Source organism: Aquarana catesbeiana, linkage group LG01 (assembly GCF_042186555.1).
Source record: "Aquarana catesbeiana isolate 2022-GZ linkage group LG01, ASM4218655v1, whole genome shotgun sequence".
In the NCBI taxonomy this organism is placed as follows: domain Eukaryota; kingdom Metazoa; phylum Chordata; class Amphibia; order Anura; family Ranidae; genus Aquarana; species Aquarana catesbeiana.
In genome coordinates, this window is record NC_133324.1 from 627,397,191 (window position 1) to 627,425,159 (window position 27,969).

General features: G+C 43.5%; 1 protein-coding gene across 2 annotated transcripts in view; it reads right to left on the reverse strand.

Annotated features, from left to right (window-relative positions):
* ABCG2 (ATP binding cassette subfamily G member 2 (JR blood group)) overlaps positions 1-27,969 on the reverse strand; it is a 276,283-nt gene that overhangs the window by 98,192 nt on the left and 150,122 nt on the right. For both annotated transcript variants that reach the window (XM_073600840.1, XM_073600848.1), the window contains exon 2: positions 19,454-19,566. In XM_073600840.1, the coding sequence (XP_073456941.1) occupies positions 19,454-19,504 (51 nt within the window). In that variant the 5' untranslated portion in view covers positions 19,505-19,566. The remainder of the gene's footprint in view (positions 1-19,453; positions 19,567-27,969) is intronic.

A 27,969-nucleotide genomic window follows, 5' to 3' on the forward strand; every position in this document is an offset into this window, starting at 1 on the left:
AGAAGGTGGCCATCTGACCGATGCGTTCAGACAATTTTTTGGTCCGCAGCCCCAAGGTATGATCGGTTCCAGCAACCATCGCCAGCGTCTGTTTTACATGGTGCAGGAATACCTAGGGGCAAGATCAGACTTGGACACCTTTCCCACCGAAAATCCTCTGGGTTACTGGGTCTTGAGGATGGATCACTGGCCAGAGCTTGCACAGTATGCAATTGAGCTACTGGCCTGTCCTGCATCCAGAGTTCTTTCGGAACGCACATTCAGTGCTGCTGGAGGCGTGGTAACCGATCACAGGGTGCGTCTGTCCACTGACTCGGTCGATCGACTGACCTTCATAAAAATGAATCAGTCTTGGATCACCACCAGCTACCAAGCACCTGATGCTGATGTAACCGAATAATTTTTTTTGAAATCTCAGATCCCTTCAAAGACTGCCTATGCTGATGCTGAGTGACTATCCCTGAGTAATTATCCTCTTCCTCCTCAATCATCACGCTGATAGCTTGTAAGAACATTTTTGGTTCTGGGCGCCACCACCAGTGCCTAAGACACAATTTTTCAGCCCCTGTTTAACAGGGGCGTATAATTACAATTTTTGATGTAATACTTTGCAGCAGGGCTCGTTCCTGCATTCCAACTAGAGTGTCTGTGAGGGGTTGCAGTGTTGTGGCACCAGCACCAGTGCCTAAGGCCCATTTTTTCTGCCCCTGTTTAACAGGGGCGTGTAATTACAATTTTTGATGCAATACTTTGCAGCAGGGCTCGTTCCTGCGTTCCAACTAGAGTGTCTGTGAGGGGTTGCAGTGTTGTGGCACCAGCACCAGTGCCTAAGGCCCATTTTTTCTGCCCCTGTTTAACAGGGGCGTGTAATTACAATTTTTGATGCAATACTTTGCAGCAGGGCTCGTTCCTGCGTTCCAACTAGAGTGTCTGTGAGGGGTTGCAGTGTTGTGGCACCAGCACCAGTGCCTAAGGCCCAATTTTTCAGCCCTTGTTTAACAGGGGTGTGTAATTACAATTTTTGATGCAATACTTTGCAGCAGGGCTCGTTCCTGCGTTCCAACTAGAGTGTCTGTGAGGGGTTGCAGTGTTGTGGCACCAGCACCAGTGCCTAAGGCCTAAGGCCTAATTTTTCAGCTCCTGTTCAACAGGGGCATGTAATTACAATTCTTGATCTAATATTTCACAGCAGGGCCCTGTGAGGACTTACAGTGTTGTGGCCACAGCAACACCTAAGGCCCAAATTTCTGCTGAGTATATAGGGCAGGACCCTACTTTCAAACAACTAACTTACAAACGACTCCTACTTGCAAACGGAAGGAGACAACAGGAAGTGAGATGAAATCTACCCCTAGGAAGGGAAATTCTCTCCTGTAAGAGTTAATATGGGAAAAACATTTCTCCTTTCCACTGATGCTTTCCAATCCATTGGGACAAAAAGTGAGGTGAAATCTTCTGAAGAGGAGGAAAGACAGCAAAACAAATGTCACAGGGGAGATAACCCTTCCCTATGTTTTCCAAAAAGCTTAAAAAAGATTTTTTGGCTGGAGCTAAACACGTTAAAAATGTACCCGTTCAAAATTACAAAGAGATTCTACTTAACAACAAACCTACAGTCCCTGTCTTGTTTGCACCGCCTGTATACTGCTGTTCAGAGTATATAGGGCCTGGTGGCCCCACACCTTTCCTTATTTTAATTTGGGTGTGGGGTTCCCCTTAATATCCATACAAGACCCAAAGGGCCTGGTAATGGACTGGGGGGTACCCATGCCGTTTGTCTCACTGATTTTCATCCATATTGCCAGGACCCGACATTACATTAAACCCGCAAGCAGTTTTAAATGAGATTTTTTCCTTTAAAAATGACATTTGGTGCAGGGACTGTTCTAAACACGGGAAACACGCGTCACTTTACAGGCATACTATAGACACCCCTCAGGTACGATATTTAAAGGAATATTTCACTTTTTTTTTTTTACTTTAAGCATCATTAAAATCACTGCTCCCGAAAAAACGGCCGTTTTTAAAAGTTTTTTTTGCATTGATACATGTCCCCTGGGGTAGGACCCGGGTCCCCAAACCCTTTTTAGGGCAATACCATGCAAATTAGTTTTTAAAATGAGCACTTTTGATTTCGAACGTTCGAGTCCCATAGACGTCAATGGGGTTCTAACGTTCGTGCGAACTTTCGGTCCGTTCGCAGGTTCTGGTGCGAACCGAACCGGGGGGTGTTCGGCTCATCCCTACTGTTCACCTCAAGAATGAGTCAGACTCAGAAATAAATCTTTACTCCCACTTCTCTATGGACCCTCTGTCGATCAGCTGTTCACCGCCAGCCCTTCTCTGCTTCAACCTCCTCCTGTATTTCTCAATGAATACAGAGCCACTTTCTCCTACATAGAGCTCCACTCCTTAGATTTTCCTCCACTTCTGTGAAAAACACTCAAGTTTCATGCAATCAAAGAAACAGGATACATAGTGCTCTCTGCTTTAAAATTTATTATAAAGCCCCACTAAAAAAGACACTTATAGGATCATAAAATCAACCTCGCATTTGTGCAATACAAAAAGCGTCCGCTCACTCACTACCGTGGCTGCGCGACGTCACGAGCTCGGCTCCTCCCCTCTGCACGCGTATTGACCTCTGATTGGTCTTCCTCCCCCCTTCAGTGCTCACTGGATCGCTGGGCTGTGCAGGGGGTGGGAGCGGCTGGCTCAGCCTCTTAGCGGCTCACTGAGAGGCTGAGTCAGCTGTCGGTACAGAGATCTGGGTGGATCCTGAATGTAAAGTCAGGATCCTTCCCCAGCCTGGACGTGATGTTAGGTGACAGCAGGCTTTAGCCTGCTTTTAGTTGAAAACAGGTCTCAAGAGTGCAGAACGAACTGCACTCCTGTGATCCATAGGAGAAGTACAGCCAAAAAATCTTTGGCCTTACTTCTCCTTTAAATTGTATACAATATGATTTTAAGGCTGAAATCTCATTCTATATGAAAAAGTGTAGCCATACCCCCTTAGGAGCCGCTGGATTTTTGGGTCTCCCCTCCCATGCACAGTCAGGCAACAGGTATTTTTCAGCACTTGCTCAGACTTCAAGAATTAGTTCAGGGTAGTTGGTTTTGTCTTTAATTTATTCGGATATGAACTTGGATGGGGATGGGATGCCCAGAACTGTAACTTGAATGCAAAATGAGGGCTTAAAGCTGTCTTCTTGCTGCTAAAGATCATTATGCTGTCCCCTTTAGGATAAACAGATCATTTCAACTCTGAAGCCCCATACACACTATCAGATTTTCTGCTGAGTTTTTCCTTCAGATTTACCAAAACCATATAATATGAGGTCAATCCTTAGGAGTTTCAATGTGTATGCAATCAGGCAGGCCCTTGCACTACATGGTTTTGGTAAATCTGAAGGAAAAACTCAGCAGAAAATCTGATAGTGTGTATGGGGCTTTATGCCCTATACACACGATCGGACATTGATCGGACATTCCGACAACAAAATCCATGGATTTTTTCTGACGGATGTTGGCTCAAACTTGTCTTGCATACACATGGTCACACAAAGTTGGTCGGAAATTGCGAACGTCAAGAACACGGTAACGTACAACACGTACGATGAGCCGAGAAAAATAAAGTTCAATAGCCAGTGCGGCTCTTCTGCTTGATTCTGAGCATGCATGGAACTTTGTGCTTCGGAATTGTGTACACACGATCGGAATTTATGCGGACGGATTTTGTTGTCGGAAAATTTGAGATCCAGATCTCAAATTTTGTGCAACGAAAATTCCGATGGAAAATGTCTGATGGAGCCTACACACAGTCGGAATTTCCGAAAAAAGGCTCCTATCGAAAATTTTCCATCGGAAAATCCGACCGTGTGTACGGCGCATTAGAAAAAATGTTCCAAACACTAAATGCAGTGGCTGTAATTACTGGCTGAAAGAGGCTCGAAGCTGTCCCTTTGGTAGAAAGCTACCTGAGTATTCCACCTGGCTGCTTCTCCTCTGTCAGGCTCTGGGGTGTAGAGGTTGAAGTTACTCATTTAGTCCCTTAGGTGAATCCTGAGACTCAAGCGATTTCTGCACAGACCTCCTGCTGAACAGGTTCAGACCGTGCCTTTTAGGATGGCTTCAGCTAAGCCTAGCTGAGGCTGGAACGGGATGAGACTTCATCTGCTTCTGGTCTCTCTCTTCCTCTGACTACTTCCTTCTGCCCAGGGGCAGAGCCCACCAGCACAGGGGTCCCCTCCAGGCAACTGGACCTTGGACTCTGCTCCCCACATGATCATGCTCCAGATTATTTATGGTATCTCTCCACCTTCTGGGTCATCCCCACCCAGGGATTGGAGGAGACTCCATAAATATTCAGGCATAATCTCTGCTCCTCTACCCTCTAAGTTCTTGAACCCTCCAGCAGTTTCAGAAGCCAGGGAGAGATAACAGAGACTCAGTCGTTGGAGCTAACTGACAGCTAAACAAATTAACCCAGGCTCCTCTGCCTACAGAGCCCAACTAAATTTTCCTACACTGTACACAGAGGGTGCTACAAAAGCTTAAAGGACAAGGTCACTTTTGGAACATGTTACATGTTCCACTCGTTTTTTGGGTGGAACATGTAACATGCTCCAGCATCTGCAGTCCACCCATCCCTGTGGTCCATTGATTTACCGGCGCTGCAGCGTCACTTTTCGGGCCGTAGCGGGGCGCTTTTAACCCCAAAGAAGGGGTTATCAAGGAGTTAAAAGCATTTATTATCATATATTTACATAATTCCAAATGATTGACAAGTTACAGTGACTGAAGCAGGCTAAATATAACTAAAATACATTGAGAAGCCGGTTGCCATAATTTGTAATTTGGTTTTTAAAAAAATGGGCTGCTCAGCTTAGAATGCCCGGGCCTATTTTTTGTCCCAGTCCGGGCCTGCCTGTGGATCTTCTCCCCGCACCCGCTGTCACTATTTGAAAAGAGGCAGGGCCCTGCCCACACGGCTGTGTCATTCATTTACAGTTTACTGTGAATAAATCAGGGCAAGGGGAAGACAGCGCACTTCAGTGTCCTCGCTCTCAAGAGACAGCCCTGGATGGATGGTAGTCCCCTTAGGGTGCAGGGTCGCAGGACATGTTTTAAGGACTCCTCCTCTTCTTCAGGTGGCTGCATTAGTTTTCCTTTTATGGCTTTTTCATTTTTTTTCACCTGGTGATTCAGCCAGTAAGTTTTTTTTATTTTTCAACTTCCTTTAGCAGACCAAGCTATCCAGACAAAGTAGCAGTTAGAGTGTTGAGACAAACCATTTACCACTGAGAGGGGTGCTTACGATGGTCAGCTTGTAATCATTTATGTAAAACCTTTATCCTAAATGGAAAAACCGGCGCAGTAACTGCTTATAAAGTGTTTGTTGGAGTTCAGCTACAATTTGTTAGTCAAGGCCATCTAAATCTGCTAGTCTAGCACTACGCTCTCCCCAGACTGACAATGCTGCTGTCCAAAAGTGTCTGCTTTACTACTTCATCCAGAATGCAGACACCCTAACAAGAAGTAAGTTATTGGCTGGATCATCGTATAAAATAAAGGGAAAAAAATAAAACTGAAATTTAAAACAGTCACAACATCTAAGGATTGGTTAGCTGCAAAATACTACATTTTTGTCTTTGGATTTAATACTGCTTTAATATATATATATATTTGTAATATAATTAAAAAGCTGAATGCAAAATGCTACTTTATAAAGGGTGGTTCCCCCAAAAGGTGGGGTTTTCAGGCAGCAGATAATTAAGGCAAAAGTTCAAAAGTGCCTGAAAACCCCACCCTTTGGGGGAACCTCCCTTTATATTCTATCATTCGGGGTGAGCAGCCAATATATCGCTCTATATACGTATCTTTCCTTTGCTGCGAAATGCTACTTTTTTTTCCAATAAGCCAGCAAACCATTTTTTTTAGAGCAAAGGCTAAAACTCCTCTCAGCTTTCTATTGCTGTTGGGGTCCCTATTGCAGATCCCTATCTGTTGAAACCATTGTCACTATGACAGGAAGTGAAGGATATATGCACCACTAATGGAGCTCCAAATAGTGGTAAAAGCCCAGCAAAAGTTTGAATTCTTCCCCACGTCTTCTATTTTAACACAAGGACCACTGGATTTAAAAAAAAAGACAAAAAAAGGAACTTTTTTATCCTGCTTGTCTATGGTGAAATACATATACCCATGTACCCTCACTTAAAAGCAGGAAATATTCTTCCTGCTTTTCGGAATACTATGGCTAATAACTTAAAAAAAAAAAAAAAAAAAAACACTAGTATTGAAGCTGAATTTCATAAGCCTGCAATAAAAAGTAAAGAACAAAATGTTAAATATTACCAAAACTAAAGTTGAGGTCAAAAAGGTGCTGATAATGTACAGTATGTTCTGATTTTGTAACCAAGTTTCTCATGCTTTGCGTGATTGTTACACTGAAATAGCCAACTAGCTCTTCTGTTTATGACACCTGAGGATGTTTGCCATCACGTTGCTCCCAGTTAGATAAGCTTGCTGTATATTTGACTGATGTGGGTTGTATAAGCTGTTATTTATTCAATGAAGTGACAGCAGTAAGGTAAAGGTGAGTCTGGTTACCTGTACTGCCCTGTGGATTCCTCACCTCTTCTAGGCAAAGATAAGTATTTTAACATGACAGGACCGTGACTCAGCTGTTTGGGAGTTCCACATATATTGTAGCTTCCTATAGCCACAACAATACCCTTTCACATACTGATCTAAATAGTTTGTCTAATGCAATTAAACAGCTTTAAAAAGAATATTTCACTTTGCCCTACATGGATACACAGGTCACATTAAAATAAAACAAGACAAATGCGCACAATTTAAATTGATTGTAAAGTAATTAAAAAAACAAACACAACAAACACGATACACAGTGCCTTGAAAAAGTATTCATACCCCTTGAAGTTTTCCACATTTTGTCATGTTGCAACCAAAAACATAAATGTATTTTTGGGATTTTCTGTGATAGACCAACACAAAGTGGCACATAATTGTGAAATGGAAGGAAAACGATAAATGGTTTTCAACATTTTTTACAAATATGTGAAAAGTGTGGCGTGCATTTGTATTCAGCTCCCGTGAGTCAATACTTTGTAGAACCACCTTTCGCTACAATTACAGCTGCAAGACTTTTTGGGGATGTACATTTAGACAGTGTAATTTGTGCCCAATCTTTTTTACGAAATAGCTCAAGCTCTGTCAGATTGGATGGAGAGTGCCTGTGAACAGCAAGTTTCAAGTTTTGCCACAGATTCTCAACTGGATTTAAGTCTGGACTTTGACTGGGCTATTCTAACACATGAACATTCTTTGATCTAAACCATTCCATTGTAGCTCTGGCTGTATGTTTAGGGTCGTTGTCCTGCTGGAAGGTGAACCTCTGCTCCAGTCTCAACTCTTTTGCAGAATCTAACAGATTTTCTTCTAAGATTGCCCTGTATTTGGCTCCATCCATCTTCCCATCAACTCTGACCAGCTTCCCTATCCCTGTTGAAGAAAAGCATCCCCACAACATGATGCTGCCACCACCATGTTTCACGGTGGGGATGGTGTGTTCAGGGTGATATGCAGTGTTAGTTTTCCACCACACATAGCATTTTGCTTTTAGGCCAAAAAGTTCCATTTTGGTTTCATCTGACCAGAGCACCTTCTTCCACATGTTTTCTGTGTCCCCCACATGTCTTCTTGCAATCTGCAAATGATACTTCTTATAGCTTTCTTTCAACAATGGCTTTCTTCTTGCCACTCTTTCATAAAGGCCAGATTTGTGGAGTGGACGACTAATAGTTGTCCTGTGGTCAGATTCCCCCACCTGAGCCGTGGATCTCTGCAGCTCCTCCAGAGTTACCATGAGCCACTTGGCTGTTTCTCCGATTAATGCTCTCCTTGCCCGGCCTTTCAGTTTAGGTGGGCGGCCATGTCTTGGTAGGTTTGCAGTTGTGCCATACTCTTTCCATTTTCAGATGATGGATTGAACAGTGCTCCGTGACATGTTCAAAGCTTAGGATATATTTTTATAACTTAACCCTGCTTTAAACTTCTCCACAACTTTATCCCTGTATGTTGCCACTGATGGGCAGTGACAGGCGGCTGTGATGGGCAGTGAAAGGTGGCTGTGATGGGCACTGACAGGTGGCTGTGATGGGCAGTGACAGGCGGCACTGACGCTTGGCACTGACAAATGGCACTGATGGGCAGCACTGATGATTAGGTACTGATGAGGTACTGACAGGTGTTACTGCTGGACACTGATTGGCACTGTGATGGGTACTGATTGGCACTGTGGTGGGCACTGATTGGCACTGTGGTGGGCAATGACAGACTTTATTATTAGGGCACTGCTGGCAGCTGTCGGGCACTGATTGGTGGCTGATGGACACATCTGATAGGGGATGTGCTGATAATAAATGTGCTAATTATCATCACATACTCCCCTCTGACAGGGCGAGCCGCAGATCGGCTCTCCCTGTCAGCGCGAACCGAAGAATGCCATTTACTAGTACTTCCTGGTTCATGCAATGATCAGCTGTGATTGCTTCAACCTGGGGCCATACCCAGTCGTGGCCAGGTTTACCCTTTGTCGGCCTTGGAGGATAAGGCCATGGAGGAGTATGTTGTAGGTGCACTTTTTTGAGGTTTCATCTGCAAATCCTCGTCTCCTGCTGGTGCTGGTTTCTTCTTTGTGAAGAAGAAGAGTGGTGAATTGAGACCTTGTATTGATTACAGGGGTCTCAATCGTTTCACCATTAAGAATGCCTATCCGATCCGTTGATTATGGAGTTATTTGACCACCTCATGGGAGTAACGCTTGATTTGAGAGGGGCATACAATCTCGTGAGGATTAAGGAGGGCGACAAGTGGAAAACTGCGTTTAATACCAGAACAGGTCATTATGAGTACCTCATAATGCATTTTGGCCTTTATAACATCCCAGCAGTTTTCCAGGAATTTATTAACAATGTCCTCCGAGATTTGTTGCAGTTATGTGTGGTGGTTTATCTCGACAATATCCTTATTATTTCCAAGTCCCTGGAGAGCCACAACACAGATGTCTTTTCAGTGCTTCAGAAACTAAGACAGAACAATCTCTATTGTAAATTGGAGAAGTGCGAATTCCATCGTGAACAAGTTAAATTCCTGGGTTATGTCATTTCCACTGCTGGTTTTTCGATGGACCCAGAGAAACTTTCAGCAGTCCTACAGTGGCCCCGACCCGTGGGTTTATGTTCTCTGCAGCGTTTTCTTGGTTTTGCCAACTATTATTGGAAGTTTATTCGTAACTTCTCGTCTCTGGTCAAGCCCCTGACTGATGACCAGAAAGGATGGTAACCCACAGAGTTGGTCTCCGGAGTCCATTAAGGCCTTTGAGAGTCTCAAGGCTGCCTTTGTTTCTGCTTCTGTGTTGGCACATCCTGATCCTTCTTTACCTTTTATCCTTGAGGTTGATGCTTCTGAGACTGGAGTTGGCGTCATTCTGTCTCAATGTCCTACCTTTGAGAGCACTATGCATCCTTGTGGCTACTTTTCCAAGAAATTGTCACCTGCAGAGTCCAATTACGAGATTGATGACAGAGAGCTGTTAGCGATCATTTTAGCCCTGAAAGAATGGAGACATCTCCCCGAAGGTACCACTATGTTGGTTCTCAGTCTTACTGACCATAAGAATCTCACATTCTTGTCTGAGGTTAAACGCCTCTCTCCCAGAAGGGCGCAATAGGCTCTTTTCTTGTCAAGTTTCAATTACATTGTCTCATTCTTACCTGGTACTAAGAATGTAAGAGCTGAAGATTTGTCATGACAATTTTCCTCCATTTTCCTCCATTTCCAAGATGGAGTCGGTTCCGGTTCCTGTGATTTCTCTTGATCGTATTCTGGCTACTGTTCGCACCAGTCTCACTTCTCCTTTGGGTGACAAAATTCTTGCTGCTCAGGCCCATGCTCCTCCTGAGAAACCGTGTGACTACTGCTTTGTCCCAGAGAGTCTCCAGACTTACTATTCTCCCAAGGCTGCTGGCCACCCTGGGAAGAATCAAATCTTTTGGGCCATTTCCCAAGAATTCTGGTGGCCTAGTCTACGTGCTGATGTAACCACCTTTGTAGCTGCCTGTTCTGTGTGTGCTCAGAGTAAGACTTCACAACACCTTCCAGTGGGTCTCCTACAACCCATACCCAATGGAGGGAGGCCCTGGACCCACCTGTTTCTGAATTTCATTGTGGAGTTACCCAACTCCCAGGGAAACACAGTTATCCTTATAGTGGTTGACCGGTTCTCGAAAATGTCTCATTGTATTCCACTTAAAAAGTTGCCCACTTCTAAGGAACCGGCTTTCATTTTTGTTTGGGAGATCTTTCGCTTACATGGGCTACCCAAGGTGATTGTCTTGGACAGGGCTAGTCAATTTGTGTCCTGGTTCTGGTGAGCCTTTTGTGCACAGTTAGGAATTCAGCTTGCTTTCTCCTCTGTGTATCACCTGCAGTCTAATGGAGCCTCAGAAGAGCCAAACAGTCCTTGGAGCAATTCCTACGTTGCTGTATTTCTGACCATCATAACAACTGGTCAGACCTCTTACCGCGGGCAGAGTTTGCTCACAATAGTGCCTTGAATTCTGCTTCCCGATTGTCCCCGTTTATGGCGAACTATGGTTTCCAACCTTCCATGTTGCCTGACTCTTTTGTTCCACAGAGTATTCCTGCGTTAGAGGAGCATCTCTGTGGTCTTCGTTCCACTTGGGCACAAGTCCAGGAGGCTTTGCAACATGCTAATGATAGGTACAGACTCCATGCTGATCGCAGACGCCTGCCTACGCCTACCTACCAGGTTGGGGACAGGGTCTGGCTGTTATCTCACAACCTCCGACTTAGTGTTCCCTCTCTGAAGTTCGCACCTCAGTTTATTGGGCCTTTCCGTATTCTTGGCAGGATTAACCCAGTGGCTTACGCATTAGACCTTCCTTCTAATATGCGTATCTCAAATGTATTTCACGTCTCCTTATTAAAACCTTTGGTCTGCAACCACCTCGGTGCCACATCCTCACCCTGTTCAGGTTGAGAACCATGAGGAGTACAGTCCATTGTTGACTCCCGTAGGTTCCATGGGCGCATACAGTACCTGGTGAATTGGAAAGGGTACGGTCCGGAAGAACGCTCTTGGATCCCATCCTCGAACGTACATGCCCCTGTCCTCCTCCGTGATTTCCATAGATGTTTTCCCCTCAAGCCTGGTGGTCCTCTAAGGGGGAGTGGTCGTTGAGGAGGGAGTACTGTCAGGGCTGGGCCCAGCCCTTCCTACTCTGAGCTGGCCGCTCAGCTGTCAGCTAATTGCCAGCTCCTATCTCTGCACAGTGACTCACCTGTTGATGATCCTGCTCGTCGGTCCTACCTACCTAAGTCAAGTCCAGTCCAGATGATCTCTGCCTTCGCCTTGGTCACATCTCCTAGAGACACTCTCCTGTGTTCCTGTTTAAAGACTTGCTTGGCTGACATTCCTTCTGGCTCCTTGACGTTCCGGTTCCTGAACTCTGGCTATGTTTTGACTATGTTTACTCTGTTTACCTTTTTTTATTATTATTATTAAACAAGTGTGATTTAACTGTACTTCTGTCTCAGTCTGATTCAGGGGAGGTTTAGAGAAGACAGGATCAAACAGCCTTTTTACATAATATACAGGATTAACCCTTTAGGTTCCATGGTGAGTTTAACAAGCATGCTTTACTACATATGCAGACTGATTTTTCTGTTGTGGGTATAGTAACACTATAAGAACATAATGTAGACTGCCGAAAAATTTGTTAGTTGTAGTTTTCGTTTCATTTTGGGGTTTTGTATCCATTTTTCGGGTCATTCGTTATGATCGCAATTCGAAAATTTTTAAAAAATTGGAAATTCAAAAAAATTTTCAAAAACTCGGAAATTCGAAAAAAAAACAGAAATTAGGAAAAAAAACGGAAATTCGGAAATTAAAAACAAATCGTAAATTCGAAAACACGAAAAAACCCGGAACAAATTAATAATAAATAATTATAATAATAATAATAAAATGTTTTTATTATTATTATAGTCATGTATTATTATTAATTTGTTACATTCCATTCATTTAGATACGGCATTGGTTATTTCGGATAATTCGTATTGGTTAAGTTCGCTAACAGCGAAATTTAAAAGGAAATTCCAATACCTAAAATGTAATAGCTAGTAATAGTTAAGGTATTATTAGTTAGTTTTTTGATTTTTTGGGGTTTTCGAATGTCCAATTTTTTTTTGCATTTCCGATTTTTTTTTTTTTTTTTTTACGTTAGTTAAATGGGTTTTCGCTAATCTGGTTATTTCTGAATGAAAGAATTTGTCAAAATTCGTTAAAAAATAACTTTACTAACTAGCTTTATTATACTGTAAGCTTACCTGTAGGTAAAAATCACAAAAGCAGATTTTACTACCACGTTAAAGGGAATCTATCACAATATTTAGTCAATGTTTTTTTTAATATAATAATCCTAATCTTTTGTTACTTTTAAAATATTTTTTTTTATTTTTTTTATTTTACAAATAGACATTTAAAACATGGTACTGTCTAAAGATTATGTTTACATAGCATGCTAGACTTTCTTATGAAAAAAGCCTAGCACAGCCTGTTCACTTTTGAAATGCATGTATTTAACTGAAAATCCATATGGCTCCATATAAAATAACAGAGGGAGAAGGTGCATTCTTTCTCTAAACTATTTAGTTGTGCACATAAATAGACCTGATAAGCAATAGACTGACTTTACTATAGGTAGACTGTTCACAGCCTGCTAATAAAGTGGTTAAAGATCAGGTTCAAATGTATTGATTGCTGATAAATATGATATATCCAAACTGAATAGTTCATATTTACCTAAAGATCAATTTACACGGGCTCTAAGGCTCCATTCACACTAGCGCGTTTTTTGATGCATTTTGCATTTTGCAGAAATGCATGGGAATTTTTTAACATGGGTTCCTATGGAACATGTTCACATCAATGCTTTTTTGTATCTCTGCGTTTTTGGAAAGGGTCGGGGACTTTTTTTCATGCAAAAAGCAGCGTTTTGCATGTAATGGATTTCAATGGACAAGCATCAAAAACGCAAGTGCACCGTTTTTGCAGCGTTTTTGCAGCGTTTTTGGTGCGTTTTTGGTGCGTTTTTGCCGTTTTTTTTTTTTTTTTTTTGTAATTTTTTTTTAAGACTGTAAAAAAAAAATGAAAAAAAAAAACCGCAAAACGCAAATCGCGGCAAAAACGCGGCAAAAACGCGGCAAAAACGCTACAAAAACGCTGCTCAAAAACGTGCCAAGCATGAAAAAAAACCTCCAAAAACGCTCAAAAGCAACATGCATAGGTGTGAATCGAGCCTAAAAGGAGGTGTTTATCAGGCAGTGTTGCCTTTTAGACTGTGTTCACACCTATGTGAATTGGATGCAGATTTCCCTGCATCCAATTCGCATGACAGGAGATTGTGACCGACTCTCTATGGAGCCGGTTTACATATCCCCGTTGCAGCTGCGGAGCGGCTTGCACAGGAATGCTGTGCGTCTTTGGCCAAATTCAGGCAAAATTTGGCCCTGATTCATCCCTGAAAGGATACCACACTGCCCCTGCAGACAACATGGCCACTGGATATTCTTACTATAGAGTAAATCCAAATCCAGGCACAAATGAGATGGAAAAAAAAATTGGATTGTTTTTTCCAAATGAATGTTATGACTTTAATACAGTCACAAACTCTCCTGAATATAGTTTTTGCAGTTCACCGATTAATTTCATGTGTTGGCAAGAATCGTTCTTGTAGCCTCCCTGGCGGTTTTCCCGAGTGTGGCTCGGGGTTAAAATTCAGTCCCATTAGCTGTAACCCCGAGCCACACTCGGGATTGCATTGCAGGATCCTGGGGCGGCGTTACTTACCTTGTCCCCGGGATCCTGCGATGTCCCCCGCAGTGTCCGTGGGCTCTGTCCTCCTCCGAAGCCTCTCCGTGCCAGGCTCCATTCCCTGCGAGCGTCGCGACGCATGGGGGCGGAGCCTGGCGGCAAATTAAAAAAATTGTAAAAATCATAACACATACAGTACTGTAATCTTACAGATTACAGTACTGTATGAAATCATTTCATATCCCTTTTGTCCCCAGTGCTTTGTCCTATGCCCTGCATGCAGTTTTATATTATATATACTGTTCTTTCTGCCTGGAAACTGGAGATTGTCCATAGCAACCAAAAAGTGTCCCTTTACGTCAAAAGTGGCTTTAGACCAGCTAGAAAACAGCGATAGTAAATTAGAACACTTGCAGAATTGAGCGATAGTGAATCGTGGGGAAATTTATTTTATTATTATTTTTATTTATTTATTTTTAATTATTTATTTTTATTTATTATATTATAATTTATGTTTTTGCGTTTCAAACTTTATCATACCCGGGATATCTACTAGACTCTTGTTTGGACAGATTTAAGTGAGTTATTGTTAAGAATTACAGGCCTACAATATAAAACGTCAAATTTCCATGCAAAATAATTGTACCGCTTTCAGCACCTAAAATCCGAAATAATCATACCGCCAGGGAGGTTAAAGTGCACCTAGCATCAAACATGCTTTATTTTGTTCTTGATGAGTGAATGCATGCTGAATTATGTGTTCATGTAAGGCTACTTTTACATGGGCATTTAACCTATGTGCGTCCAGTCTGGGCATTTCAGTACCCGAGAGGCAGAGGGGCAGCATCCAGCCCAGCTGTCTGCAGCCTCCTAAAATCTATGGTAGGCTGAAAAATGCTGCGGCTAGAGGGGAGCTGAAAGCTGTACCGAATGGAAATTGTATACGATCAGGGGCGTATGCCTGGAACACAGATATTCTGTTTTCTATGCATATGCCCCTAAATGCATAGGGCACTAAATGTGAGCCTCTCAGCTTGTGATTTTCTGCAATCTAAAGGGGTTGTAAACCCTCAAGGTTTTTCACCTTAATGCATTCTATGCTTTAGTGCAGCAGCCCCCCAGTGCCCCTGTTTTACTTACCTGGACCCTGTCTTTCCCACACTGGGAATGAGCACACCAGCTTCAGCTGGTGCCTCATGTCCTGATTGGATAGATTGATAGCAGCGCAGCCATTGGCTCCCGCTGCTGTCAATCAAATCCAATGATGCGGGAGCCTGGGGCAGGGCCGAGTCCTGCTGTCTGTGCCAATGGATGCAGCAGCAGGACACGGGAGCATGCCCGCATGGGTGCCCCTGTGGAAAGCGCTTCTCTGTCGGGGCACTCGAGAAGAGGAAGGCCAGGAGTGCCGCTGAGGGACCCCAGAAGCAGAGGATCAGGGCCACTCTGTGCAAAACCAACTGTACAGAGGAGGTAAGAATGACATGTTTGTTTTTTAAATGTACCTTTAGGCTTGGTTTCCACTAGTTTGACTTTTCATACCGTACTGTTCATATCTGTGTGACTTCAAAGTAGTCCCTGCACTACTTTGGTCCCACTTTGATGCAACTTGAGGTCCATAGACCTCAAGAATACACAGGCATTGCTTCAAGTTGCGGCAAAATATTGCGGTAAAATTGCGGCAAAAAAAATCACGGCAAAATCGCCTGACTTTGGGGTTGCAATAGTGGAATCTTAGATACGAAAATCAGATGTAAAATTTTGTACGACAAAAGATCTGCTGATTTTCAGACCGTTATGCCCCGTACACACAATCGCACATTCCAACAACAAAATCCATGGATTTTTTCTGACGGATGTTGGCTCAAACTTGTCTTGCATACACACGGTCACACAAATCTTGTTGAAAATTCCAAACGTCAAGAATGCGGTGACATACAACACGTACGACGAGCTGAGAAAAATGAAGTTCAATAGCCAGTGCGGCTCTTCTGCTCGATTCCGAGCATGCGTGGAACTTTGTGCGTCGGAAATTGTGTACACACGATCGGAATTTAGGACGGATTTTGTTGTCGGAAAATTTGAGATCCAGATCTCAAATTTTGTGTGACAGAAATTCCGATGGAAAATGTCCGAAGGAGCCTACACATGGTCAGAATTTCCGACAACAAGCTCCCATCGAACGTTTTCCGTCGGAAAATCCGACCGTGTGTACAAGGCATAAGTATGGTGCTTTCGACAGCCAATTCCATTTTTTTGTCCGACATAAGCTGGATGTGCAGACTATAAAATTTTTGACGCACGTGAATGCAACGTCTAATTTTTGTTTAATCAGTACGGCTTTCGTCCAAAAAAAATCGTAAGAGCAAGACTACGCAAGCTCAGAAACGAAAAAATACATACAAAACTATTCAACACATGACGTCACTTCTGAAGTTGTATTCTGTCGTATGAGAATTTTCACATGGTGAGTAACCTCTTCACTTTCGACATGAGACTAGCATGCAACAAAAAACGGACGAACGGTCGTCTGAAAATCTGATTGTTTGTACAAGGCTTTACAGTCTGATTGGTAAACAAGAGTCTGCCTGCAGCAAACTGATGATATTATCTCAGCATTAGAAAAGTTGCTTACTCAAAAGCTGTGCAGTGTGTTTGGGGTTGCGCAACTGCCACTGCACACCTGTCAAATTAGAAGGTGTTCATGTGCCCATACAGCTGATGCATCCCCATTAAGCAGTGGTCTCCAAACTGCAGCCCGGGGGCCGGATGTGGCCCTTTGCTTGCCTTTATCTGGCCCTTGGGGCACTATTCCACCAACTGACATCAATGATGGAGCACCATTCCCCCTACTGACATCATTAATGGGACACTCTTCTTCTCATTGATATCAACAATCAGGCACTATTCCTCCCATTAAAATCAATGAAGGGGTACTGATGCCCGAACGTTTTCTACTCCCGCTGGCCACAGTCCGGCCCCCCTAAATCCTGAAGGACAGTAAACCGGCCCTTTGCTTAGAAAGTTTGGAGACCTCTGCCATAGAGTAACATAGGCAGCAGCATAAATAAACGGCTCATTCATACTGTACAGGCCACAACACCATGAGGCTTCATGCTATCAGCCACAAGACGGCCATACAGTGTACATCGGGGCGCAATTCTCCTCCTGTGTGTCACAGGTACAACGTATAGCCCACTGCCAATAGTCTGTCAAAATTGATAACAAGCTGAAATATGTAACAGCTGTACACAAATAAATGCATATTTGAGTTGCACTTACATAAAGGGAAGTATTATACCCGTATTTATGTGGTTTTGCCTTCTTGCGGACACATGCATAAAGCCTCAGGTACAGTTTGTTCACACAGACTTGTATAGTTACTTAAATATCCACTTTATGTTCAATCTGAATTTATTGAAAAAGGTTTTTTAACAGTACAAAAAATACTCTAAATCCACTCTAATTCATCCCAAAGGTGTTCTATCAGGTTGGGTCAGGACTCTGTGCAGGCCAGTCAAGTTCCTCCACCCCAAACTCTCTCATCCATGTCTTTAAGGACCTTGCTTTATGTACTGGTCCAAATAATTTGGTAGAGGGGGATTATTGTATGAGCTCTTTTCTTCAGGGGTCGGGCTTGGCCCCTTAGTTCCAGTGAAGGGAATTCTTAAGGTGTCAGCATACCAAGACATTTTGGACAATTTCATGCTCCCAACTTTGTGGGAACAGTTTGGGGATGGCCCCTTCCTGTTCCAACATGACTGTGCACATGTGCACAAAGCAAGGTCCATAAAGACATGGATGAGCGAGTTTGGGGTGGAGGAACTGACCTCAACCTGATAGAACACCTTTGGGATGAATTAGAGCAGAGACTGTGAGCCAGGTCTTCTCATCCAACATTGGTGCCTGACCTCACAAATGCACTTCTGGAAGAATGTTCAAACATTCCCATAGACACACGCCTAACCTTGTGCCTTCCCAGAAGAGTTGAAGCTGTTATAGCTGAAAAGGGTGGGCCAACTCAATATTGAACCCTACGGACTAAGACTGGGATGCCATTAAAGTTCATGTGCGTGTAAAGGCAGGTGTCCCAATACTTTTGACAATATAGTATATATAAATAGGCTGACAGACTGCTTCTATTGTCAGGGATCCACTTTAAAGACAAATGGACAACCAAAAAATTAGGAGTTTTTTAGGTGGGATTATTCATTACAGCTATTCATTTGCTAACCAATGGCCTTGACACAACCTGTGAAGGTTTATCATTATAATAAGATATGCTTAAATGTTAAGCAAGCCATCCTTAAACACAACAGTTATTCCATGGCTATTGTATAGTGTTTGTTATTCTTAATCAGGTGGAGAAACTTGTTTCATTGTTTCAGAAGAAGCAGGTTTTTGTTAGCATAAGTCCCATCTCCTGCAATACACAGGAAACTGGGACCACAGGAGACTTCCATCTTCTGTGTTCACTGAATTTACAAATCTCTTATCAAGATATTTTCCCCAGAACATACATCCTGTTCCCACTAGGCCTTATTTCCCATTTTTAATAAAGGACGTGTACTTACAGAATGGAATTTACTCACTTCAAATAGATTTCAAAATATTTTAAGTAAGCATGATTTTATAATATGTGCATCATAGCTTTTATTATAAAACCATACTTACCATTAACAGAGGTGTTGTTTCTTTACTGCTGCCAAAGGCTGAAGGAAAAGTACCATGAATATTTTTATTATAACAGTTACTTGCCAATAAATAAAGTATCAGCTGAAAATCTTGTGTTTGCAATATGATTTTATAAGAATATGTGTGAGAATATGTGTGAGTAAGGCAAGAAATGTTGGTTTTGTGAGTTGAGACAAGGTGGAGAAGGCTAAAGCTGGCTATACACAGGGAGATCTAACATATTCCTCCATCCGTGCTGTACAGTGCAGATGGATGAATCTCTGACTGCAGCTTTTGCATTCTGACAGCAGGCAATCAGAATACTGGAACAGCGGTTGTATCTGATTGGAGGTAGCTGCTGTTGGTTTAACAATTTTCTGTCTGGTTCCTTCAATTTTTCAATAGAAGGATGTCAGGCAGGAGGATGGAGACAGGGCCACCCATGTAGCAAACTGCAGCTGGATCATCAGGAATTGGCCACAATTCATACAGTGTACAGCCAGCCTAAAGCCCAACTCCAGGAAATCTGGAAATTCTTTTACTTACTCGATCATCTGCTCCCCTGTTCTCCAGACTGTCCCTCAGCATCATCCCATTGAATATAGGGCTATGGACCTACCTTGTAATGGTCCTAATAACATCAGGACAACTGGAGCATGGGGAAGATGACATTGTGGGGACTGGCCTAGCAGCACCTAGGAGCAAAGGTTCCCTTAGATTTAAATGAGCAGTTAACCCCATTGCAAGGCTCAATTTTCAAGTTTCCTGGAGTGGGCTTTAACTTTTTTGTGGTGACACCTTTTGTGAGAGTAAGTTGGGCTGACATGCAGAGTGGAAGATGGTTCATATATTACTTACAGATGTATCTGTGGTACTGCATGGCTGGTACTTCACATTGGGGTCAAACATGATTCAGAATTAGTTTGCTTGTGTTCTTTGGTAATACAGCTGTTTGCTTACTGTAGATGGAGCTAAAAAAAAAAAATACAAAAAGTTATAAGAAACTAATAAGAAAAATTCAGATATTGGTATCTCTACTCTGCTTAAATACAACTATAAAAATTGAAAATATTTGAAACTTGACTATTTTTTTATGCAACATATTTTAAAATGCATTAAAAACATTAGACCCAAAAAAACTTCAGATCTTCATGACATATATATGTATATGATATAAAGCATATGATACACTAGAAAAACATAAAAAGAACATCCAACTATACAATCTCATAATGTAAATCCAATACAATAAATACAATAGTATATACGGTATTAAAGTCTCAGTGGCCTTAAACCAGGATCTGAGGTAAATTGTCATCAAAACAGTAATAGAGGGAAAAGCTTTAATTGGGAACATTTGATTTTCCCTCTCCCTTGGAGAGATTGGAGAGATTCTCTCTCACTAAAACCAGAGTTTTATTGTCATCAGAATAATAATAGCAGGGAAATCTTGGGCACATTTGATTTCCCTCACCTTGGAGAGATTTTCTCTCACTAAAACCGGGGTCTGAGGTAAATTGCCATTGGAACGGTAATAGAGAGAAAATCTCCTACTGGGCACACCCAATTTCCCTCACCTTGAAGAGATTTCCTCTCACTAGAATTCTAGCAGGGTCTGGGGTAAATTGTCATTGGAATAGTAACGGAGGGGAAATATCTGAAGCATTTAGGTGGTAGGTTAGAGACACAAGATGAAAAATGATCTGCTCCATTAATTTCTATACTGGGCAGCAGTTTCCTAGACCTTCTTGTTATGGCTAAATTCTGGACAGTTTTGACAGGCAAAGCACAAATTTTGGGTAAAGCTGAAGAAGCTTGTCTCTCTGTCACCACATATTACTACCGGCATATTGATGATTGATTTTAAAGGAGTTCGCTTAATATAGTAGTGCAATTGATTAAGTTATTGATTTTAAATTTCTTCTTGCCATCAGAGTTGGCGAACACATCTGACCTATCTCTATCTACAAATTTACAGACTGCACACTTACCACAGAGATACATACCCTTCATGAGTGGCAGATCATACAGCCAGTTAGGTGTGGTTGATCTTTGATATTCAGAGTGAGTGAGGCTATCCTTAAGATTTTGGGATCACCGAGCATTCATTAAAGGATGATCCCCGACAATCTCACCAAGAATAGGCGATCCAGAAAAAATATGCCAGTGGTGGCCAAGTATGCTTTTTACCTGGTCCCACTGTGCCCCATATTTTGTGATTATCCTAATGGGTGCCTGTAATTGAGTTTTAGGTCTTGTACTTTTAGTTTTGTCAAGAAGAACTCTTCTATACGCTTGTATAGCTCTTTTTTTAGCCCTTCTAATGCATTTGTGCGAGTACCCCCTTTCCCTGAACCTACCGTATAATTCCCTTGCCTCAATCCCAAAGTCCTCTTCCTGACTTCCGATAAAGTCTAAGGAACTGGCCCACTGGTATTCCTTGGATGAGTGATCGAGGATGATGGCTAGTGGCTTGTAGCAGCGTATTGGCTGCTGTCTGCTTGCGATAGGTTTTAGTTGTGATCCTACTGTCTTTCACTCCTATGGTTAAATCCAGGAAAGGTAGGGTTTGTTGAAAAGAGAAGGTGAGTTTAATGTTTCTATTATTGAAGTTCAGTTCATTAATAAACTGAATCAGTTCTTGGGGTGTACCCCCCATATCATAAGCACGTCATCAATGTACCTCAGCCACAAATGGCTGTGGCTGAGATACAGTGGCGATGAATAAACCACCTTCTCCTCCCAGAGACCAAGATGGAGACAGGCATATAAGGGGGCCCATGTCACACCCATCAACGTCCCCCTGATTTGTTGATAATTAGCACCCAAAAATTGGAAACAATTATGTTCCAACAAAAAATCCAAGATGTCAATAAGGAACTCATTCTTAGATCCGAGAAGTGGAAACTTCTTCTCAAGGAAATGTCGTACTGCCTTTAATCCCCAATTGTGTGGGATCAACGTGTACAAGGACTCCTCATCGATCCACACGAGGATAGCTCCCCCCAAGAGAGTAGTGGTGTCCAATCAATGAAAGACATCTCAGGTATCTTGTACGTAGGAGGGAAGGTCATTTACAAGTTCCTTGATAAGGGCATCCGTAAACTTACCAATTTTTTCAAAACGTCACCGGTGTCAATTGCATCTACCATTGTCCATTGTCATTCCTTAACTGAGTTATGGACAGGGTTAACTCTCTGTGTGTGGTATCCGTGCAATATTAAGCGAACTGCTTTAAAATCATTATTGTCTATACCCACACAGAGATTCCTATATATTAATCAGTATTTGGTGGAGGTATGTCATACCATTTATAAGTGATTAGTGTTTGGTTGGTGTGTATGGTTAGTCAATTTTTGTAATAAATACTTCATATTTTTGATAAATTTGCCTGTTCCTTTCTGAAGAATTGCTTTGGGAAATTCTTCTCCCCCTTTTTTTCTATATGCTTGCCTTAATTCAGTGGAACACACCTCAGACTTCTTAGGAAGACATGTCCCGAAGGTGACGGCATGTGATGGCTTTTATGAGGAATCATCATCACGATTTTTCTTCCTAAGTACAATTATTATATATAGGTGTATCCATCATTTTTACCCTTCCCTTTGTTTGCTGTCACTATAAATACATTCATGGGTTTAGTAACACTTTAAGCACTGAACAATGGCAGGGAAATCCAGGAGCAGCGACATCACTCATATTCTCCCATATCCCAGCCATTGTTGGCTTTCCCACCTTTCTCCTGCAGCCGCCACTAACTGACACAGGGAAGCCGGGTCCTGTGACCAAGTGAAGTGGGCTGAAGATAAGTATACACCTTTTTTTACACAGGTTAGTCAGCATATAAAGCAGGAGGGGAGAGGGGACATTTTTAAGGCTGCCTAAAGTTAGGCAAGAATTCTTCTTTAACCGCTTCAGCCTCGGAAAATTTTACCCCCTTCCTGACCAGAGCACTTTTTATAATTTGGCACTGCGCCACTTTAACTGACAATTGCACGGTCGTGCGACGATGTACCCAAACGAAATGTGTGCCCTTTTTTTCCCACAAATAGAGCTTTCTTATGGTGGTATTTGATCAGCTCTGCGGTTTTTATTTTTTACTCCATAAACAAAAAAAGAGCAACAATTTAAAAATAAACAATATTTTTTACTTTTTGCTATAATAAATATCCCCAAAAATGTTTTTAAAAATAACAATATTCTTCATTAGTTTAGGCCAATATATATTATTCTACATATTTTTGGTAAAAAAAAATCGCAATAAACGTATATTGATTGGTTTGCGCAAAAGGTATAGCATCTACAATCTATGGGAAAGGTTTATGGTATTTTTATGGCATTTTTTTTTTTACTAGTAATAGCAGTGATCTGCGATTTTTAGCGGTACTGCAACCTTGCGGCGGACAGATGGGACACTTTTGACACATTTTGGGGATCATTGACATTTATACAGCGATCAGTGCTATAAAAATGCACTGATTACTGCGTAAATTTCACTGGTAGGGAAGGAGTTAACACTAGGGGGCGATCAAGGGGTTAAATTTTTCCCTAGTTAGTGTTTCTAACTGTATGGGAATAGGACTGACTGGGGGAGAAGACATATCGCTGTTCCTACTTACTAGGAACAAACGATATGTCTCCTCTCCCCTGACAAAACCAGGGATTTGTGTGTTTACACACAAATTTCCATGCTGGCTCTCGTGCCCTTGCGGGTTGTCGATGGTGATCACGTCCACTGGCCACGTGCATCGGCTCCCCGCTGTGCTGCTCTTAAAGGGAACAACGTACCCATACGTTGTTTTGAGCAGCTGTGCCATTCTGCCAATGTATATTGGCGTGAGCCAGTTGGCAAGTGGTTAAATATGGTGGCTGCATTCATTCATTTTTTTCATTTTTTCCTTTATTTCGCCTGGTGATCCAGCCAGTATCACACTTCCTGTCTTTGGGTGTCTCCACTCCGGATGGAGAAGTACAGAGCCACCTTTGGAAAGCAGAATTGTCAGTCTGGGGAGAGGGTTGTGTTAGATGGACTTGACAAACAATTAAAGTAGACCCCCAGCTAACAATGTTTAAGCTCTTACAAAAATAGTTTTTTCCCTCTGGGATATAAGTTTTAAATAGATGAATAAAAGCTTACCCTTGTAAGCACCCAGTGATAAATGGTTTATCTCAATTTTCTGATACTTGGTCTGTAACAGGGAGCTGAAAAATAACAGACTTACTGGCTCAATCACCAGATTAAAATAAAGGTAAAAAAGCCTCAAAAGCTAAGGTAGCCACCACATCTAAAGCCTAGTACACAAGGGCTGAATGTCGGGCGACATCAGCTGGTTCAATAAACGGCTGACATTCGGCCCATGTGTGTGGCAGCCAGTCTGAGAGAGGCTGGCCAAACGTGCTGGAAAACGAGCAGTCGATCAGCTATCGATCAGCGCTCTCAGCCAATGTCTGAAATGCTTGACCGGAGTATTCTGGCGGGGGGGGGCGTCCCCCTGTCAGGTCACAATAGAATAATAGAACAGCAGGGGAGATCGCTGTACCAACATCGGACAGGTAAGCTGCAGTATATTACAAGCATGCTTTTGAGTTTAGGTACGCTTTAAATCTGTCCCCAAAGGACCTGCCAAGCTGAAAGCAGTGCTAATGCTGTACTTTGATCCCCAATAAAGAAAAAGAAGGGTTGGGCCTTACAGGCATGCAGGTTTTGTAACAATCTAGAATATCTACATGTGAGGTTAAACGTAACTGCAATTTGTACTATAATACACTATTTGTACAATTTGTACTGTGGCACAAAAAAGATTTAAAATGTTCTCTGCATTCAGAATAAGTATTACATATGGTTGTGTAAATCTATGTTTCTATTACTACAGTGTTAATATGCACACTGTGCACAACATTGCTCAGTGCAGAGGTGTAACTAGAACTTTCAGGGCCCCGGTGCAAGAAACTATTATGGGCCCCCCTGACCCCCCCCTCCTCTTCGACCTGAGTCCCGGGCTTCCAGTTCTGGGAGGATGTACATGGACAGAACTCTGCCTCCCGTGTGCCCTGTGGGACTTCTGTGTCCTTTGGAAACAGCTGATTACAGATCATGGTAAAGGGCCAATCACAGCGGCCCAGTACCATGTGACCAGCTAAACGCATGTAAACAAAAATGCAGCGCAGTAGTAAAAAACTATTGCTGATGGTATAATCAATAAAGTTCATTTATTGGATGCATGCTGAGATTTGAAATTAAAAACAACTGTCAATGAAAAAATGAGATGATAAAATTATTAGTCTTTATAAGCACAACTCATTATCATGGTTGAACTAATCTGAAAATTAGTATATACGATATCACCATGACTTCCAGATGACAAGGGGTTAATGTCAGCAAGTGTGCTCCAAGCTCCGATCCTAATTGTCAGACCCAATGGCTCAATGTGCAGGGAGAAAAATAAAGGTGGAGAAGAGACACCGCTCTCTAAGTGCCGGTTCACACGGGGGCGACTTGTCAGGCGACCTAGTCGCCTGACAAGTCGCCTCCCGTTCTGTACAATGGAACCGTTCTAATCAGAGCGACGCAAGTCGCTCCGACTTAGAAAAAGGTTCCTGTACTACTTTGGGTGCGACTTGGGGTGACTTGCATAGACTTCTATACAGAAGTCGTTTTGCAAGTCGCCGTGGCAGTCGTGTGCAGGTCGCCTCGGTGAGGCGACCTGCAAGTCGTGCCGCCCCTAGTGTGAACCAAGCCTAAGGTGCACTAGGCTGGTGCACTATACCTAGCGTCCGGACTTTGATAAAGCGCAGGAGCGTGAAACATGTAAGTCACAGTCATCACGGCTACTTTGAGCTTGCGATCCGCTTAAGTTCCTGGTACTCCTCGTTTCCGGCCCTGACCCTGCCTCCCGGCTTCCGGATTCAGTGCGCGCCATCCAGAGCGCCCTCCAGCATGCCAGGTTCCAGCCAGCCTGATCAGCCAGCTTGACCGAGGTTGTTCAGAGGCGCGATCTACAATACACCTCCTGGATCACAGCGAGTCTGATATCTGGAATAAAGCCACTAAGTGCACCTTAGAGAGCGGTGTCTCTCCACCTCTATTTTTCTCCCTGCACATTGAGCCATTGTGTCTAATGCCGCGTACACACGGTCGGACTTTCCGGCATACTTGGTCCGGCGGACCAGAGTGTGCCGGACAATCCGCCCGTGTGTGGGCGGCGGCGGACTTTTCCGGCGGACTTCTTCCCAAAAGCCCGCCGGACCTAGATTTGAAACAAGTTTTAAATCTTTCCGTAGGACTCAGTTTCGGGCGGAAAGTCCGCTCGTGTGTGTGCTGGTCCGACGGAAAGCCCGCTCGTGTGTAGGCTGGTCCGACGGACCAGATACGACGCGAGGGCAGGGTATTGCATCTCGCGCTCTCTGCAATAGGAAAAACAAATTTTCCTATTGCGGTGAGCGCGGTGCATGCCAGGCCCTTAGGTCTGGTATGGATTATAAAGGGAACCCCCTACGCCGAAAAAACGGCGTGGGGTCCCCCCTAAAATCCATACCAGACCACCCAGGTCACTGGGTGATGTTGACCACGCCCCCTAAAACGTCACAGTCCCAGCATGCCCAGGGACTGTGACATCAAAAGGGGGCGGGGTCTCCGCCTATATAAGTCACAACGCAGCCCTCGGAGAGCAGTCCAGCAGGAGAGAGCGTCGTGTCAACATCTGGGGAAGAGAAGCCCAGAAGCCCAGAAGCCCAGAAGTCCGGACCTCTGCTGGCAAGAGAGCTACTTGAAGACAGCAGAGGAGCCGGCCGAAGAACAGGAACACCGGGAGAAGAGAGCGGAGAAGAACCAACCGGACGCCGGGAGAAGATGAAGCGGAGGGACCCCCGAAGCCGGAAGAAGACCCCCGAAGCCGGAGGAAGATCCCCCCCCCCCGAGCTGTTTAATAAAATATTTTAAAAACCTGTGTAGTGTGTTTTATTACTTACACTTTTTCCCTAGGTGAATGGGTAGGGGTACCATGTACCCCATACTCATTCACATAGGGTGGGGGGCCGGGATCTGGGGGCCCCCTTATTAAAGGGGGCTCCCAGATTCCGATAAGCCCCCGCCCGCAGACCCCGACAACCAACGGCCAGGGTTGTCGGGAAGAGGCCCTTGTCCTCATCAACATGGGGACAAGGTGCTTTGGGGTGGGGGGGCCCCGCAGGGCGCCCCCCTCCCCCAAAGCACCCACCCCCCATGTTGAGGGCATGCGGCCTGGTACAGTTCAGGAGGGGGGGGGCGCTCGCTCGTCCCCACCCCCTTTCCTGACCGGCCAGGCTGCGTGCTCGGATCGGGGTCTGGTATGGATTTTAGGGGGGACCCCACGCCGTTTTTTCGGCGTAGGGGGTTCCCTTTATAATCCATACCAGACCTAAGGGCCTGGTATGCCCCGCGACGGGGCTCGCAAGGTGTCAATCTCGCCGATAAAAGCGGCAAGATTGACATCCTTTTCTAGTCCCGTCGCACCTGAGTCACGTTCAAAATGAACGGACTTGTCCGTGTGTGGGCAAGTCCGTTCATTCTGAAAGTCCGCCGGAACTCCGGCGAAAGTCCGTCGGAAAGACGGGCGGACTTAGCCCGCCGGAAAGTCCGGGTGTGTGTGGGCAAGTCCGTCCGTTTTAAAGTCCGGCGCACCTGGCGGACAAAGTCCGTCGGAAAGTGTGCCGGACCAAGTAGGATAGAAAGTCCGACCGTGTGTACGCGGCATAACAATTAGGATCGGAGCTTGGAGCACACTTGCTGACATTAATCCCTTGTCATCTGGAAGTCATGGTGGTATCGTATATACTCATTTTTGGATTACTTTAACCATGATAATGAGTTGTGCTTATGAAATCTAATAATTTTATCATCTCATTTTTTCATTGACAGTTGTTTTTTATATTTCAAATCTCAGCATGCATCCAATAAATTGACTTTATTGATTATACCATCAGCAATAGTTTTTTACTACTGGTCCCATTGAGCGCTGCATTTTTGTTTATTTTTGTTGTCTACTTTTCTTCCAGAAGTTTGCAGCTGCACTGGTGTCCAGCTATTCCTTGCATAATTGTTATGACATGACAAAAGTTTCTGACTGCCAGTTTTAGCGCTTTAGAACTCTTTTTGTTTTCTAAACGCATCTAAGCAGACTTACCAGTGATCGGCAACCCTTTCCTCCCATGTTGTGTCTGTGTGAGGAAGGAGAGCATCAGTGCTGCCCATCAGTGACACCTATCAGTACCACCTATCAGTGCTCATCAATGCTGCCTATTAGTGCCAATCAGTGCTGCCTATCAGTACCGGATATCAGTGCTCATAAATGCTGCCTATCAGTGCTCATCAGTGACGCCTATCAGTGCTCATCAGT